This window comes from Leptopilina heterotoma, unplaced genomic scaffold, assembly GCF_015476425.1.
Source record: "Leptopilina heterotoma isolate Lh14 unplaced genomic scaffold, ASM1547642v1 Lhet_120, whole genome shotgun sequence".
NCBI classification, from domain to species: Eukaryota; Metazoa; Arthropoda; class Insecta; order Hymenoptera; family Figitidae; genus Leptopilina; species Leptopilina heterotoma.
In genome coordinates, this window is record NW_025110838.1 from 1,448,121 (window position 1) to 1,463,142 (window position 15,022).

The window sequence follows — 15,022 nt, forward strand, 5'->3', positions numbered from 1 at the left end:
TGCGCAGAACTACCAACAGTGATGAAAGAAAAACTTCTAAATTTTAGGGAGAAACTGAGTGATGCGTTTGGTAACACTGGGCAAATTTGACAGCTGTTATTGTTGACAAGTGTGGATTTTAAAACTTTTTTTAATGAATACATATTTCAGTATTTGTGTTTTATTACAGAACTCCTAATGAATATGACGAGTTCCAGGATAAGAGAACTTTTATCTAGTTCTATTTGTTCCAAAAATGTCATTATCCCGGAGATTATTTTCATAATGATTTATTTAACAGTACATTTACAAATGGATTTTAAAGTACATAATTTTTAACTGAATAAATAATTATTTAGAACAATTTAATTAAAATGAAGTCTTCTAAAGCAGGTATGTTTTATATTAAAATTATTACAGAATTCTTTTTGAAATTTGACTGTTTACATTTTACTCTAAGTCATTTTGAGGTTAGGTTTGTATAAAGACAATTTGCGAAAAATATATATTTTTATCAAGTTTTTTAATAACAGGAAATGTTTAATAATTTCTTTACAATCACAATTACATTTTTACAACATCTACATTTACAATAGTAAAAGCTCTGCAAATTTAAGTTAATAAACAATTAATAATTGATTTTTCTGCTTTGCTAAAGTAATTGTATTTTTTTTTAGGAAAACATGAGTACACTGAATGGTTTTTGTTTGGTTACAAATTGTTGGTTGTCTTCTTTTCCATAACTATTTTTTTATATGGATTCTTTCCTTTAGTTCAATATGAAAATTCGGTTGCCAATATGAAAGATGTTCCACAATTTGTAGAGAAAATCAGGTAAAGCAAGAATTCAGATATTTTTATTTGAAAATTTTCTATTCTTGAAATTATTATTATTTTTTTATAGATGAAGGAAGATAAATGAAAACATTCGGACAATTAATTTTAAAAAAATTGTTTTACTCCAACGTTTTGAAATTTAACGAATAACTTATTTTCCTTCATCTATAATTAATATTTCTCGGACGTAAAAAATTGATTAATAATATTATTTTTTTGAAAAATAAATTTAAAACTATGAAAAAAATGATTATTTCAGAGTGAAAACAGAAGAGTTGTATCAACCGATAGCAAAAAGAATTGTAATAATGGTAATCGATGCATTTAGATGGAATTTTGTTGCTGATAGTACGATGAAAGACTCGATGCCAATTTTACAAAGTCTCATAGAAAATAAATTGTCATGTTTACTTCAGGGCAAAGTTAATCCACCGACTGTAACGATGCCCAGAATAAAAGTAAGAACTTTTTTGTATTATCACTTCAATTATCGAAAAAGTCACTTTTCCGAAGTAAAAATGCTAAATTATTATTAATTGAGACTAATAAAAAGTATTTTTGAAAAATACAGGCTGTAACGTCGGGCACGGTTCCCAGTTTCATTGATGTTGCTTTAAACTTGGGTGGAAATACTGTAATTGGTGACAGCATTTTGAAACAAGCAAAAAATCACGGTCATAAATTAATTTTCTACGGCGATGATACGTGGCTGAAACTTTTTCCAAAGACATTCTCACGTCACGATGGAACGACCTCGTTTTTCGTGACAGATTATACTGAGGTACTTTTATTATTTAACAACCAAAAAAAACTTAATTAAATTTTTTCTAATCGCCAATTTTGAGAAAACTGGAGATTAGGAAGAAGCACTAGAAATAATTGAATTTTCATTTTATTTAGAAATAAAATTGTTGTTAATTCGCAGGTCGATAATAATGTGACACGTTATTTAAATAAGGAACTTCATAGGAACGATTGGTCGGTAATGATTCTTCATTACTTAGGTTTAGATCACATAGGGCACATGGCCGGTCCATTCAGCCCCTTAATTAAGCCAAAACTCAAAGAGATGGACGAGATTATTGGACGAATTCAATCGCGAATGACTCACTGGGTTCGTGAGATTTACAAAAATAATAATAGATAATAATTTAGTAGTTGATTCATAGTAGAAAATAAATTTAACAGTAGATTAATAGTAGAAAATTCTTTTCTTTTCAGACGAAAAATAATATTCCTTCTTTATTTATTGTTTGTGGTGATCATGGAATGAAAGATTCCGGTGGCCACGGTGGTGCAACAAAAGAAGAAACATTGGTACCAATTGTAACAATTGGCACTTCTTGTCCAGAAATAAATGGCGAACCACGTCAAATTGCACAAATTGATTTAGCATCGACACTTTCTGTTCTTCTTGGAGTTCCAATTCCTTCATCGAATCTCGGAACTGTTTCCTTGGATATTTTGAATGATTTACCTGTGCAGAAAAAATTATTTATTCTCTATTACAATTCACAACAATTGCTCAATAATTTCAAGGAAATTCCGAATTATAAAGCACAACGTAAGTTTTTTTTCTGTACTTCGAATTTTTTTAATATTCTAGATCTAGAATCTTGAAGATAATTTCAATTTCTACAGGAGCGTACAAAGAGCATGAGAATGCGATTAAATTCCACGTCGCTTGGTTAAATGCCAATGGACAATCAAATGAAATGGTAGACGATATTATTAAAATGTATCGTAGTTCACTTGAAGGAATGAGGGAAATTCTTGTTCATAGTATGATAAAATACGACGTGCCGATTATGACGATAGCCTTGATTTTCCTATTTCAGGTAAAAAAAACATTTCCCAAAAATTATAATTTCTATAATGCAATAATAATAATAATTTACATTCAATATTGAATGTAACGTTTTATAAATATAACATTTACTAAGATTATAATTTCTCTTAATATATTATTATTAATTATTAAATAATAATAGTAATAATAATAATAATAATAATAATAATAATAGTAATTTTTAAAATAGATTTTATATATTATGGTGAATGCTCAAAGTCATGGAGATTCATCATTGTTGAAAGTGATGTTAACTCTTACGGCAACTGTACTTTTATGGTTATTGTTGAATTATTTATTTGAAGAAGAGGGCCATTCAGTATTATATTCCAATGGATCGAATAGTGCAATTCTCACAACTTCCATCGTTTTAATTTTAGTGTGTAACAGTTATCTGTGCACAAAATTCAAGTTCAACATTCCGAATACTAGTCAGGTACGAATTTTTCTAATGAAACAAATAAATAAGTAAAAAATTAGAATAGAATAAAAACAGAAATTAATTTTCAATAAAATTGAAGTTTTATTATAATAATAATATTAATTCATATTATTTAATGTTAATAAAATAATATTAATATTAATTCATATTATTTAACATTAATAGAATAATATTAATATTAATTTATATTTATTAATAATTATAATTAGTACAATTTTAAATAAACTATTACACAAAAAATTATAATTTCAGATAAAAAAATATAACGTGATGAAAGTATCTCTTATTATTGGAGGTTTATTACATACAATTAGTCTAACAAGTAGCAGTTTTGTTGAAGAGGAACACCAGACTTGGTATTTTTTCTGGTCCACTTGTTTACTCTATGGTTTCTATGATATTGTCTTTAGATGTTCTTCGTATCGATTGAGGTAGATTTAAATTTTGAGAATTATTTAAGAAATGCAAATCTTGTATTAATTTTATTTTTCCTTCCAGTGAATACTCACGAGTTGATATTGGAATTAAATTAATTTTAGTTCTCCTGTCACATAGATTCTTGAGAAATTTGAATAGCACTGGCAATAAATATGCCCATTTGCCAGATATCTCCGATTGGCTTCTTGATCAAAATCACAAAATCGGATTATCACTTTTTCTAATTTTAGGTATTTTTGAAAACAAATTTCTTCTAATACATAACTTTTTTTTATTTTGTCAAATTTGGCAAATTTATTTCTATTGCTATATTGGAAAATATATTTTTTTTATTTCAGGACTAGCTCTGTTAATTAAAATTGATTACTATTACGAGGAACAGAAGTTCAAGAAACCTTGTCTTTTAATTAATTTATCATTGGCATCTTGCATCTATCTTCGACACATGGTGACTGGAACTGTTTCTGGAATTCAATTTTATCCAGATTCAAAGTAAGAATCAATTTTATTAATTAGAATACGAATTAATTTAAAATTATTTTAGTTAAAATTAATTAATTTTAAATTAAAATACAAAATTAATTAATTTTAAATTAAAATTGAATTTAACGAAAATTAAAACTAAATTCGAAAAAAGTTTATAACTAATTTCTTGTATTTTATTGTAGAGGAATCTTCGAGGTGCAGATATTTTGGTTTTTAATCTTAGTCTATATTTCTCATTGCTCGCTGCGATTGATAAAAACAGGACAGCAAATGAGAGAAAATGTATTACCACAATTTTTATTTTTTCTTGTTCACGTGTGGGTGATGATATCTGCTCTTTTACACAGACCACACAATGTTATTCTATTACCTATACAATTATTATGCGCTTCGGTCATTCAAATGATTACAAAATCATGTAAACTTGAAAAATTACGTATAATACTCTACATCTGGTTGGGGAACGTTTTTTATTTCTATCAGGTAATTATTTATAGAGAAAATAAATTTCAAATAAAATTCTTATTAAATTTTTCTTATATTCTTTCTAGGGAAACTCGAACAGTTTTGCTACTATTGACGTTGCCGCAGGATATGTCGGACTAGAGTCATACAGTATTTCAATAGCAACAATATTTATAACTATAAATACATTTTCAGCGCCTCTTCTTGCTTATTTAGTACTTTTATATTACGAGACACAAGAGAAGCCAAACATGTACGTAAACTAGTCAAAAATAATATTAATTGATCTGATAATTAATTAATAATTCTTTCTAAAAAAATTATAAATAGAAATATCAGATGAAATGTACGAGAATAATTTGTTCTTTTATTTTCAGTTCGTGCCAAATAGTTTTAGGAATTAACAAACAATTTATTATATGGAGACTGTTGCCAATTACTGTTTATACTGTAATTGTTGCAATTCAACGTTATCATCTTTTTATTTGGACTGTTTTTTCTCCAAAGTTAATTTACGAAGCAATATATACAGCTGATTTGTTTATAATTGTTTCTCTTGTGCAAATCATTTTTATAATGTACAAGTGAAAATTGTGATATAATATTATTGAAACTGTCAATTGAAAGAAACTATTCTAAAATTTTCTCTAATAGTAATAGATAATTTACAATGAATTTAGATGACTATACAATTTAATAGAAATATTTAATATAATTATTTATTATTACAATTACAATATTGTAGAGAAAGATTATTATAATAAAAAATGAGAATTACTAAAATTTATAAATTCTAAAAACTTTATTTAAAAAAAAGTTTACTTTTTATATTTATAAAAGTTACACTTACTTGGATAATTAATTCAATATTTTTATTTTTATTTTAAATTGAAACTTTACTTTTCGTGTGCAAGTAAAAGTTTTCAAAAAGAGAAAAGTTGAAAAGCAAGTTTATCAAAAAAAAAAATGAAAATCTAAAAAAAGTCCATAAATGTCAAATGCTATTGAGAAAAATATTTTAACCCTTAACTTGAAATTCGAGAAAACAATTTTATACTAAATCATGATGATAAACGAGAAACATACTTTCGGTTATTCTTGTGTATCAAGTATAATTGCTATTTTTATATTAATTTACTCTAGCAGTCCAAAATTGATGCTGAATTTTGCTTATGACAAGAATTTTGTGGATACTATTAAAGACGATGGGTATTAATCTAAATAAAATAAATTTTATTTATTAATAATAAAATAAATAATTAAATATTCTGTATGTATTTTATTAGTAAGTTCATTTTTTCTTTTAGATTGGAACCAAACAGACATTACTCTCCTCATGTGAAGCACTTATTCCTTTTTATTGTCGATGGATTTGAAACAGATGATTTAAATGATACAAATTTACCGTACATTACAGAACTTGTTAAAAATGGTACTGGTTGCTTTTCTAATTATAAACAACAACCATTCTCGACTGCGACACAAAAAACGATGGTAATATTAATAAAAGACAATAATTTAATAATATAATAAAAAAATTAATCAAAATACAATTAAAATATAATTAAAAATCTTTTTTTATTAAGTAGACATTGATAACTGGTCAACCAACTGGAGTTCTCCATGAAATTTTCACGAATAATGAATTCTCAGCAGAAAATAATTTTCATTCGCTATTCAAGGAAAATGGATTTAAAATCTTTTTTGCTAATTATGACAATATTGAGAAATCTAGATTTATCGAATTTTACCAGAACAGACAATCTTCTACGGTAAGCAAGTGGAAATAATTTTTCTCAATTTATAACTTCTATTTAATATATTTCATAAATTTATTTTACTACATTTTATAAATATATTTTAATATATTTTAATTTATCAATTTTAGAAAATAGACTTAGACTGGTTGGTATTTCATTTGCAAGCTCCAAAATATACTGGATCTCCAAGACTGAACACAAAATTACAGAATTTACGATATTTTGATGCACTTATTAAATCTCTTCATGCAGCCTGCCCATATAATGTATTTACTTATTACAATTTATTCATTATTTAAATATTACTTAAAATTTTCTCACATAACTTTATATTTTATTTATAAATAATTCATTTATAAATAATCTAGATATTACAATTTTATAAATTCTGTTTAATTCTTTTCTCTTTTTTCAGAGCAATTACAAAATTCTAATAATGGGCTATTCTGGTACTCGAATTTTGCAAAATGATTTTAAGAAAAATAAAAATTTGGGTCCTCTTGTTATAATTCAGAACCAGCATTGTGAGATGCAAAAGTAAGTTTCGTTTTATTCATTCTTTTCATTTTATTAAAAATTATGAATTATTAATTAATTACTTAATGAATTATAAATTAATAATTAATTAATTACCTAATGGATTATTATTACTAATTAATTAATTATTACTGAATAAATTACTAATTAATTAATTATTACTAATAATTTACTAATAAATTAAATATTTTTTGAGTTTTAAAAATATGTATTTTTTTTACAGTACCGGGAAATATTTGGAGGAATTCGATTTAACACCATTGATATCTGTTTGGACTCATTTACCAATTCCTTCCTCAAGTTATGGTACAATTGATGAGAATTTCTTGTTTGATTACACGCTGTCTGAGAAAATTTTCGCCTTTTATTATAATACTCAAAAATTATATTATGATTTACGGAATTTAAACGCCACTGTTTATATTGATTGTGAGTATAAAACTAATTGCTAATTATTTATTTAAATTTCAAAATTTAATTATTTATAATATTTAATATTTTTAATATAATTAATTTTTTTATTTACATTATACATAATTATCAATATTTAATTATTATGTTAATTATTATTTATTATTAAATAAATCAGATAAATAAACAACAGTATTAATTAACGTACTTTTTTCCAAACAGCATTGATTCCAATTTTTCGAAAAACTGTGAATAATCATCGTGAATATTTACAAAATGGTGAAAAAAATGAAATTGCCGCTGAAACGATTTTGAAAGTTTACGAAAATTTAATGAATTCATTTTCAAAAATCATTCATGATCTTCGAATTCAACAGAATGCTACTCTTCAATTTTTGGCATTTATTCTTCTAATCGAGGTAATTTTTATTATGTAAATTTTGAAACTACTTTTCTCTGGTAGAATTTGAGTATAATTTTGATTTTTTTTAGGCTTTGGTAATAATATTGAACACATCTTGTACGAGTACGAAAAATCTCAAAACTTTTACTTCTACATTTGGAATTCACGTTATTATTCTCGTATTTGTCCTATCGATGGGAACTTTAAGAAGAGTCACTTCTTTTATTTCTATGACAAAAGAAGAAGCAATTATACTCACGATTATTGCAACAATCATGTTTTGCAATTCTGTCATTCTTGTACAGCAGGAAAATTTTCTCTCTACTTTCTTCTCGGTGAGAAAAATTATTTTCTTTCTTTCATTTTTATGATATTTTTATTTATTATTAACAAGAAAGAAAAATGGAAATATTTTATTCTTTTTATTTATTTCTTGAGAAATTTGAACTTTTAGTATTTATATTGAAAAAACGCAAGATTTTTGTTTTTGAAAACAATTTTATCATTTTTAGAATTTAATGGCAAATGCAAGAAAATCAAGGGAAACATTAAGAACTTTATCATTAACAATTGATCATCCGGTTGTCATTAAGAAGAATCCAATTTTTATGGCTCTACTATTGGGAACTATTTTAAAATCATTCAGTTTATTAGAAAATAATTTTATCAAATGTGAAAAAAGTATCTGGATTTTTCTTTGGACTAGCATTTGTTTCTGGATTGTTTATAACAAAGTGAAATCATATTTTCTACTGTTCTACTACAAAATTTCTATTGGTCGAATTGATGGAGAAAATATTGAGTCATGTATAAAAACAATAATCGCCCTCTTTAATTTAATTTTCTTCATGAATATGATCAATTCATTTTTTACAAGTACCGAGTACTGGTTGCATCCCAAGTTTGATTCACTTCTTTTGTTCATTGGTATAGTGTTAAAATTTTAATATTTTATAATAAAAACAATATTTTTTAAAATATTTTATAATAAAAACAATATTTTTTTTAGTATTTTTTATAAAATAATTCTTTTTGATATTAATAATTAAAACAATTTTTAATGTTTCAGGTCTTATAATGACTGCTCTTCTGTGCAGAAGTTTTTATGAAGAATTATCTAATAAATTTGAGAAAATCATAATATCTATCTACTTGATTATTACAATATGTGCAATTTATGCATTAAAAGTTGCTGAAGGGAAGGCTACCTTTTATTTTTTCTCAATTTCAAGGTAACATTTTTTCTTTTTTGAAAATATTCTATTTTTATAGAATAGATTAAATGGAATAAATTATTATTTTTATTGTTCTTATAATAAATCCTTATTAGAAAAATGGAGTAGAATAAATAAAAGAAATCATAAGAATAATAATTGTTATGATAAATTTTTACAGGAAAAAAATATTAATAGTTTTTTCAGTTAAAAATTAATAATAATTTGTTAACATTTAAAATTTTATTTTCTAATTTAAATATATTTTTATTTCAGCACTGGAAAAACAGAATTAATATTAATTTGGAGTGGATATTGTTTTTGTTTAATATACAATCTTGTGATGTTCATTAGGAAAACTTGTATTGGCAAAAAATCAAGTGCAATCGAGTTATTGATCACTTTAATTGCATGTTGTTCGGTGTTTATGACTTGTCAGAAAAGTACTCCAAATATTATTATAATTTTAATGGAAATAATTTTTAATCTAATAATAATAGTAATACTTCAGAAAGATAAAAGTCTTATATTGCTACATGTTTGGCTCGGACATTTGTTCTATAATTATCAGGTATATTTGAGACTCTTAATTTTTTTCTATTATACTTAAGAAGAATTTTTCTTTTGAAAAGAATTATAATTTAAATTTAATTAATTAATCAATTAATTTAATTATTTTATATTCATTTAATTTTGTTTTCTTTTTAGGAAAATTACGTCCTCAATGCAGACTATATAGAAGAAGTAATTTACAATTTATCTTCAGTGGACTTTAATTTAATAATTAATGGATTGACATCAATTTTGAATCAATTTTCCCCGCTGATTTTGACCTATTTTTTTTGCATTCTAGGACAAATAGATGCCAAAAAAAGGTATTTTTTGGAAATTGATTCTAATTAATTTATTATAAAAAATATGGAATATTATTTATTATTTATTATTTATTATTATTTATTAATAAATTATTATATCGTATAATTTATTTTCTATATTAGATTTATTCTTATTATAATTTAATTTATATTTAAATATAATTAATTATTATTATATTATTATATTTTATTAATTGCAATAAATAATTTAATTATAATTGCAAATAACTAATTATAATTAATTATAATTAGTTAAAAATAATAAATTCTGAATTAATACGATTTTCAAGATTTTCCAAAAGTGTGTTGAGAGTAAATAAAACTTACATGAGTTGTCAACTTTTGATAATTATTATTTACACACTGGGAATAATATTTCGATCTCCAAACGAATGGTCCTGGACATTTATTTATCTGAAACTCCTTTACGAAGTGATCTACATAATATTATTTATTTTAATATCATTGGGCATTCAAACTTTCGCTAGTTTACATGACATTATTGCAACACCTTCATTTACTCCAGAAATTGTATAATTTCTTTAATAAAGATCTAAATTTTCTTGTATTAACTTTTTTGAATAACAATTTTTACGAGAGAGAAATTTAAACTACCGCCATTTTTTCAAATGAAGAAATCAAAAGCATTTATGTTGGCAGAAGTGTCAGGTAGGTTAGAAATTTCGTAATGTTGGGTTGGCATCACTTCTCATTGCAATGGCTTCGCTCGATGGTGAATTTACTGCTCCATGTGACCAAAAATTATATCTAATCAATTATTAAAGATCTTAACGTTAATTAAACAAAGTTTTCATTAATTACATTCAGTATTATGTAAAGAATCAAAGTAATATATAAGTTTATGGAAAATTATGAGAAAAGTCAATATATTTTGGAAAAATTTTTCCGACATAAAGATAACCTAAAAATTTTGACAATTGCATTTTTGCGATATTGCCGCTAGGTGGTACACGGAGCTTTTGCACTGAATTCAAAAGTAAATTTTATACAGGTAATGTATATAATTATGATTAATATTTAAGAAAATATTCTGATGAATAATTAATTTTAATAAAGTAACAGGCGACGAAATATTTAATCTTAAAATAAGATCGACATTATTAAATATCTGTTAATGGACAATGGTTTTTTTTTACAGTTAGATTAGTGTCACTGTGAGAATTATTAGTTCTTTCATTTTCTTCTATTGGCTACGCTGGTATTTTGACTCTCAGACTCATTCACACTCCACATTCGGCGGACAAAACAAAACAACTGCAACGTGCGATCAAGACGCGATGAATTGATAAATTTTCTCTATTTTCTTCTTTAAAAAGGTAAGAATTTTTGTATTTCTTAGTAAATTCTTGTTCGTTTTTTGTGAATAATTGATTCTTTATTAGTTACTCATTAAACTTTGGCGAAAATATTTCGTATTGACACCCACGTTACGAGTAACGGAAATTTTATCAAAAGCGGTTCAATAAACAAACTATTATTGCAAGCATTTAAAGATTACTCTAATTTAATGCAGTTTTGTATAAATTTTAATTACTTAATGATAATTTTACTTGGCTATACATATTGTCTCAGTTTTTTTTAAATTTTCCCAAAATATGTGTTTCAATAGTTCTCTCGATATATTTTTGCAATGTGCGCATTTTCGGAGCATTTGAAAACAACGAAATATCTCCAAAGGTAAAGATTCGAGCTTATTTACTCTTGGTAAAAAAGACTTTGTGATAATTTTCTACTTTACCAGTGATATCGCGTCATCATTTAAAATCCTAACCTTAACTGACATATGTAAACAGCTGATTTCCTTCCGTTCAATATTTACAGTTTTTGTTTAAAAATCAATGAAAAATTAATTACATTACGTTTGCGCTTTCAATGAAAAGTGTGTAACAAAGTTCGATAAATAAAAAGGAATTGTTATACAAAAATGGGAGAACCAGAAGGTAAGTTTGATTTTTTGTAAATATTTTGAAAAACATGAATTCTTGATGTCAACAAACATACAATATATGGTTTTTTTACATTATATTTTTATATAATATTAAGCACAATATTATTATTTCGCATAATATTATATTATATTATTAATATTATTATATTATATTATTATATTATTACATTATATTATTATTCTATTAATACATTATACAATTAAATTGTCTGTAAATACTATTATATTGAAAATATTTAAGTATATAAAAACTATTTACATTTTATTGATTTTAAACTAAACTGTTTACATTAAAAAAATTTTAGATTCAAAAATTACGTCAACACAAAAAACTTTATCGTCTTCTCACGATTCAGGATGGAATGATCCACCAATGCGGGCCTTTAGTGCAACGAAAAGTTCTTGTACAACACCAACGAAGAGACTGTTAAACAAACGAGTTGCATTTCCATTAAATTCAACGGCCAATACTTCAAATCTTTCGAATCAAACTCCAATGCCCATTCCATCAAATCTTCCGCCTCCACTATCATGCAAAGAGAAAATAAACAATTCCCCTCTGCAAGAATCAAGTAATGGAGAACAAGAAGAACGAGATTCTAATTCATTCATTCTTAAGGAGGACTTACTGAAAGAAGTATTGGTTAATTTAGATGTACTTATGGAAAAGTATGTTCATTCTGAGACGTCACAAGATGTCAGAAAGAGAATAGAAATTATGAGAAATTTATTAATTGATAAAAAATTAGACAATGATATTCAGACGAGAATTCTGAATTTACTAAAAGGTTAGTGTAGACAAAAATTGATAAAAATATTATGAGCCTAAAGAGCTCTGAGTGTACGAACGAATTTCAAATAATGGAATAAAAATTTATTTCTTTTTCAGAATTAAATTACAATAATTAAAATTCAAAGAATTATCAAAGAACAATTTTCAAAAATCAAAACTACTTTTTCTATAGAAAAAGAATTAGTTTTGATTTTACATTTATAACTATAAATTATTTGAAATAGTTTTTCCTTCCATTATAATATTTATAAAGAAATTTTTTTTCGATTTTTGAAAGATGATGGAAAATTAATTTTTCCATCATCTTCCAAAAATCGAAATAAATTTCTTTATAACTATAAATTATAATTAATTATTTATTAAACGATAATTATGATTTAAATAATTTTTTTTTTAGCTCTAAATGCAGAAGATGTCGAGAAGGCGGACAAACTTCAGATTTCATTAATGATGGCGAGAGGTTCTTCTTGTTCCTCTTGGCTTCCTGGAATTAGACATTTGATTTTTGAAATGAAATCGAAAATAACTAAAAACGACACAGTTGTAAATAGTGATACGGATACGAGTTTAATTTCAACACTTTCTTTAGAATGAATTTCGTATTAAAAATGAATTTTTAAGAGTGATATTTCTATTTCTATAAAAAAATATTTATTACAGAGTTGAATTAGTTTTTATATGAGTTAGCATTTGTAATATTATCTTTTTTGTTTTTTTTAAAGTTGAAAACATTTTTATTATATTTCTATCACAATCTATATTTACAAAAATTATTATAAAAGTTAATTGTTAATAAAGTTTGATACAGAGTTTGCAAATGACAGTAATGTTTTAAATTGGCGATTGAATCCTTGAGTGTTTTGGAATTTTCATTCTATTTCATTTTTTCTGAGTGAGAATTCAATTAATTAAATTATTCTTATTCAATTATTAAATTATAATTAACTCTAAATCTGTTCTAAAGAAACGATATTTAAATGTTTTTTTAAAGAAGTTTTCTTTTTATCTACTTCCTTCAAAGTAGAATTTCAGTCGAAAATTAAATTTTTGGGTTAATAATTAATTTATAGTAAATTTACATTTCACTAAATTTAATAAATAATAATTAAATTTACAGTTAATTTACATCATTCAATTTTATACTTTTATTCGAAATTATTTTATTGTAAAGTTCAATCATAATTTATTATCAAATTTATTATAATTTTTAAATTTTAATAATTTGTCATTTAATAAATTTTACTAATTGTAAACCACGATTAATTTTAATTTTGTTAATAATTAGTTTATAGTAAACGTTAATTTAAATAATTTAATTTTATAATTTTTTTAATTACTTTATTTTAAAGTTTTTTACTATTAAAATATATTAGCAATTTTATTATGAATTTATAATTCACAATTTTATTATTAATTATAAATTACGAATAATTTAAGTTATTTGTTGATAATTCATTTAAACCTTAATTTAGAGAATTAAATTTTATATTTTTGCTAAAAATTATTTTATTGGAATTTTTTTAAAGTTTTTTATCAAAATTTATTTTCAATTTTATTATAATTTTGAAGTTTATTATTTTACTAATTATAAATTATAAATAATTTTTTTGTTAACAATTAATTTATATAACTCAATAACTATGGTTAATTTACATAAATTAATTTTATACTTTTGTTCAAACTTATTTTATTGTAAAGTTTTTTACTATTAAAATTTATTATCTATTAATTTTATTAATTATTAATAATAATAATAATTGTGACTTTTTTGTGGCCTTTGGTCCAAAGTTGTTGCTGGACAAAAAAGTCACAATTATTATTTATCCAAATAAGGTCCTTTAAATAAATTAAAATTTTATTAATTATTATTATTATTATTACTATTATTTTATATTATAATTGTACTAGCTAAAAATTATATTTAATAATTATTAATTTTCTAAAACTGTGTGTAAATGTTTTCAAAAAGTAGAACGCAAATATTTTGAAAAAAATATTTTACTCTATTTTTTTTCAATTTTCAAAGAAAAAAACTCATTAATGTTGAACTATTGTCAAACATTGGAAGTTGTATTTGAATAGTAATAAAAACAAAAACAAAAATTTCAGATACGAGTGATTTAGTAATTTTAGTTTTTAATTTTACGCAATCATTCCCATTTCGCAAACAAATATTTTTTTTAATTAAAAATCTCTTTTGTGTGCGTAATTTCGAATGAAAAAGTGCAAATTTTTCATTTTCTCTTTCTGGAAAAATTCAAATTAGGAAAATTAAAAATTTTTTTTCTAAATTATTCAGTGATGTTGTGAATATCCTTCTGAAGATTTCCTTCAAGTTTTATTATGCAAAAAATTGTTTTATCGGAGGAGGAGATTGAAGTGAAATTACTTTCTTTGAGCGCTTTTTCATTTTGATTGTAGTGAATCAATTCTTTCTTACTCACAAAAAAAAAAAAATAAGAGAAAAAAAATGAGAATTTATATTAAAAAAAATTATGAAGAATCATGATAATTGTAATAAGACAAAATTGTTCATTTAGTAGGCTAATAAATAAATAAAGTTT

The 15,022-nt window shown here is 23.7% G+C and overlaps 4 protein-coding genes across 6 annotated transcripts in view; all 4 read left to right on the forward strand.

The window, feature by feature from the left end:
- Positions 1-81: 81 nt before the first annotated feature.
- On the forward strand, positions 82-5,200 carry LOC122510645 (GPI ethanolamine phosphate transferase 2). The gene is made up of 14 exons (XM_043625425.1): positions 82-372; positions 657-813; positions 1,076-1,274; positions 1,388-1,597; positions 1,742-1,930; positions 2,038-2,380; positions 2,458-2,654; positions 2,856-3,101; positions 3,360-3,538; positions 3,606-3,775; positions 3,884-4,037; positions 4,214-4,514; positions 4,583-4,749; positions 4,874-5,200. The coding sequence occupies exons 1-14, from the start codon at positions 354-356 to the stop codon at positions 5,082-5,084; spliced, it is 2,742 nt and encodes a 913-aa protein (XP_043481360.1). The 5' UTR covers positions 82-353; the 3' UTR covers positions 5,085-5,200.
- A 279-nt stretch (positions 5,201-5,479) lies between these two features.
- LOC122510656 lies at positions 5,480-10,264 on the forward strand. Of its 2 annotated transcripts, XM_043625451.1 has the most exons (13): positions 5,480-5,705; positions 5,804-5,990; positions 6,086-6,268; positions 6,385-6,522; positions 6,672-6,793; positions 7,017-7,222; positions 7,427-7,623; positions 7,697-7,942; positions 8,120-8,534; positions 8,677-8,839; positions 9,098-9,392; positions 9,530-9,696; positions 9,987-10,264. In XM_043625451.1, the coding sequence occupies exons 1-13, from the start codon at positions 5,560-5,562 to the stop codon at positions 10,231-10,233; spliced, it is 2,712 nt and encodes a 903-aa protein (XP_043481386.1). In that variant the 5' UTR covers positions 5,480-5,559; the 3' UTR covers positions 10,234-10,264. The 2 variants fall into 2 exon arrangements, with proteins under 2 accessions (XP_043481386.1, XP_043481395.1); XM_043625460.1 differs by lacking the exons at positions 8,120-8,534; positions 9,098-9,392; positions 9,530-9,696; positions 9,987-10,264 and having other exon boundaries at positions 8,677-8,812.
- Positions 10,265-10,427: 163 nt separating this feature from the next.
- Positions 10,428-15,022, forward strand: part of LOC122510668 (neuronal acetylcholine receptor subunit alpha-7) — a 344,417-nt gene continuing 339,822 nt past the window's right edge. For both annotated transcript variants that reach the window (XM_043625472.1, XM_043625481.1), the window contains exons 1-2: positions 10,428-10,708; positions 10,856-11,033. The gene's annotated coding sequence lies outside the window, so the exon portion shown is untranslated. The remainder of the gene's footprint in view (positions 10,709-10,855; positions 11,034-15,022) is intronic.
- Positions 11,474-13,281, forward strand: LOC122510679. The gene is made up of 3 exons (XM_043625502.1): positions 11,474-11,657; positions 11,971-12,453; positions 12,856-13,281. The coding sequence occupies exons 1-3, from the start codon at positions 11,642-11,644 to the stop codon at positions 13,050-13,052; spliced, it is 696 nt and encodes a 231-aa protein (XP_043481437.1). The 5' UTR covers positions 11,474-11,641; the 3' UTR covers positions 13,053-13,281.

Excerpts from the sequence above, each read along its gene's own strand:
- LOC122510645 (XM_043625425.1), top strand. Across the intron at positions 1,275-1,387 it reads TAACGATGCCCAGAATAAAA|GCTGTAACGTCGGGCACGGT; the intron begins GTAAGAACTTTT and ends TGAAAAATACAG. Across the intron at positions 2,381-2,457 it reads TCCGAATTATAAAGCACAAC|GAGCGTACAAAGAGCATGAG; the intron begins GTAAGTTTTTTT and ends CAATTTCTACAG.
- LOC122510656 (XM_043625451.1), top strand. The coding sequence starts at position 5,560 with ATGATGATAAACGAGAAACATACTTTCGGTTATTCTTGTGTATCAAGT. Across the intron at positions 6,523-6,671 it reads ATGCAGCCTGCCCATATAAT|AGCAATTACAAAATTCTAAT; the intron begins GTATTTACTTAT and ends CTCTTTTTTCAG. Across the intron at positions 6,794-7,016 it reads CAGCATTGTGAGATGCAAAA|TACCGGGAAATATTTGGAGG; the intron begins GTAAGTTTCGTT and ends TTTTTTTTACAG.
- LOC122510679 (XM_043625502.1), top strand. Across the intron at positions 12,454-12,855 it reads AATTCTGAATTTACTAAAAG|CTCTAAATGCAGAAGATGTC; the intron begins GTTAGTGTAGAC and ends TTTTTTTTTTAG.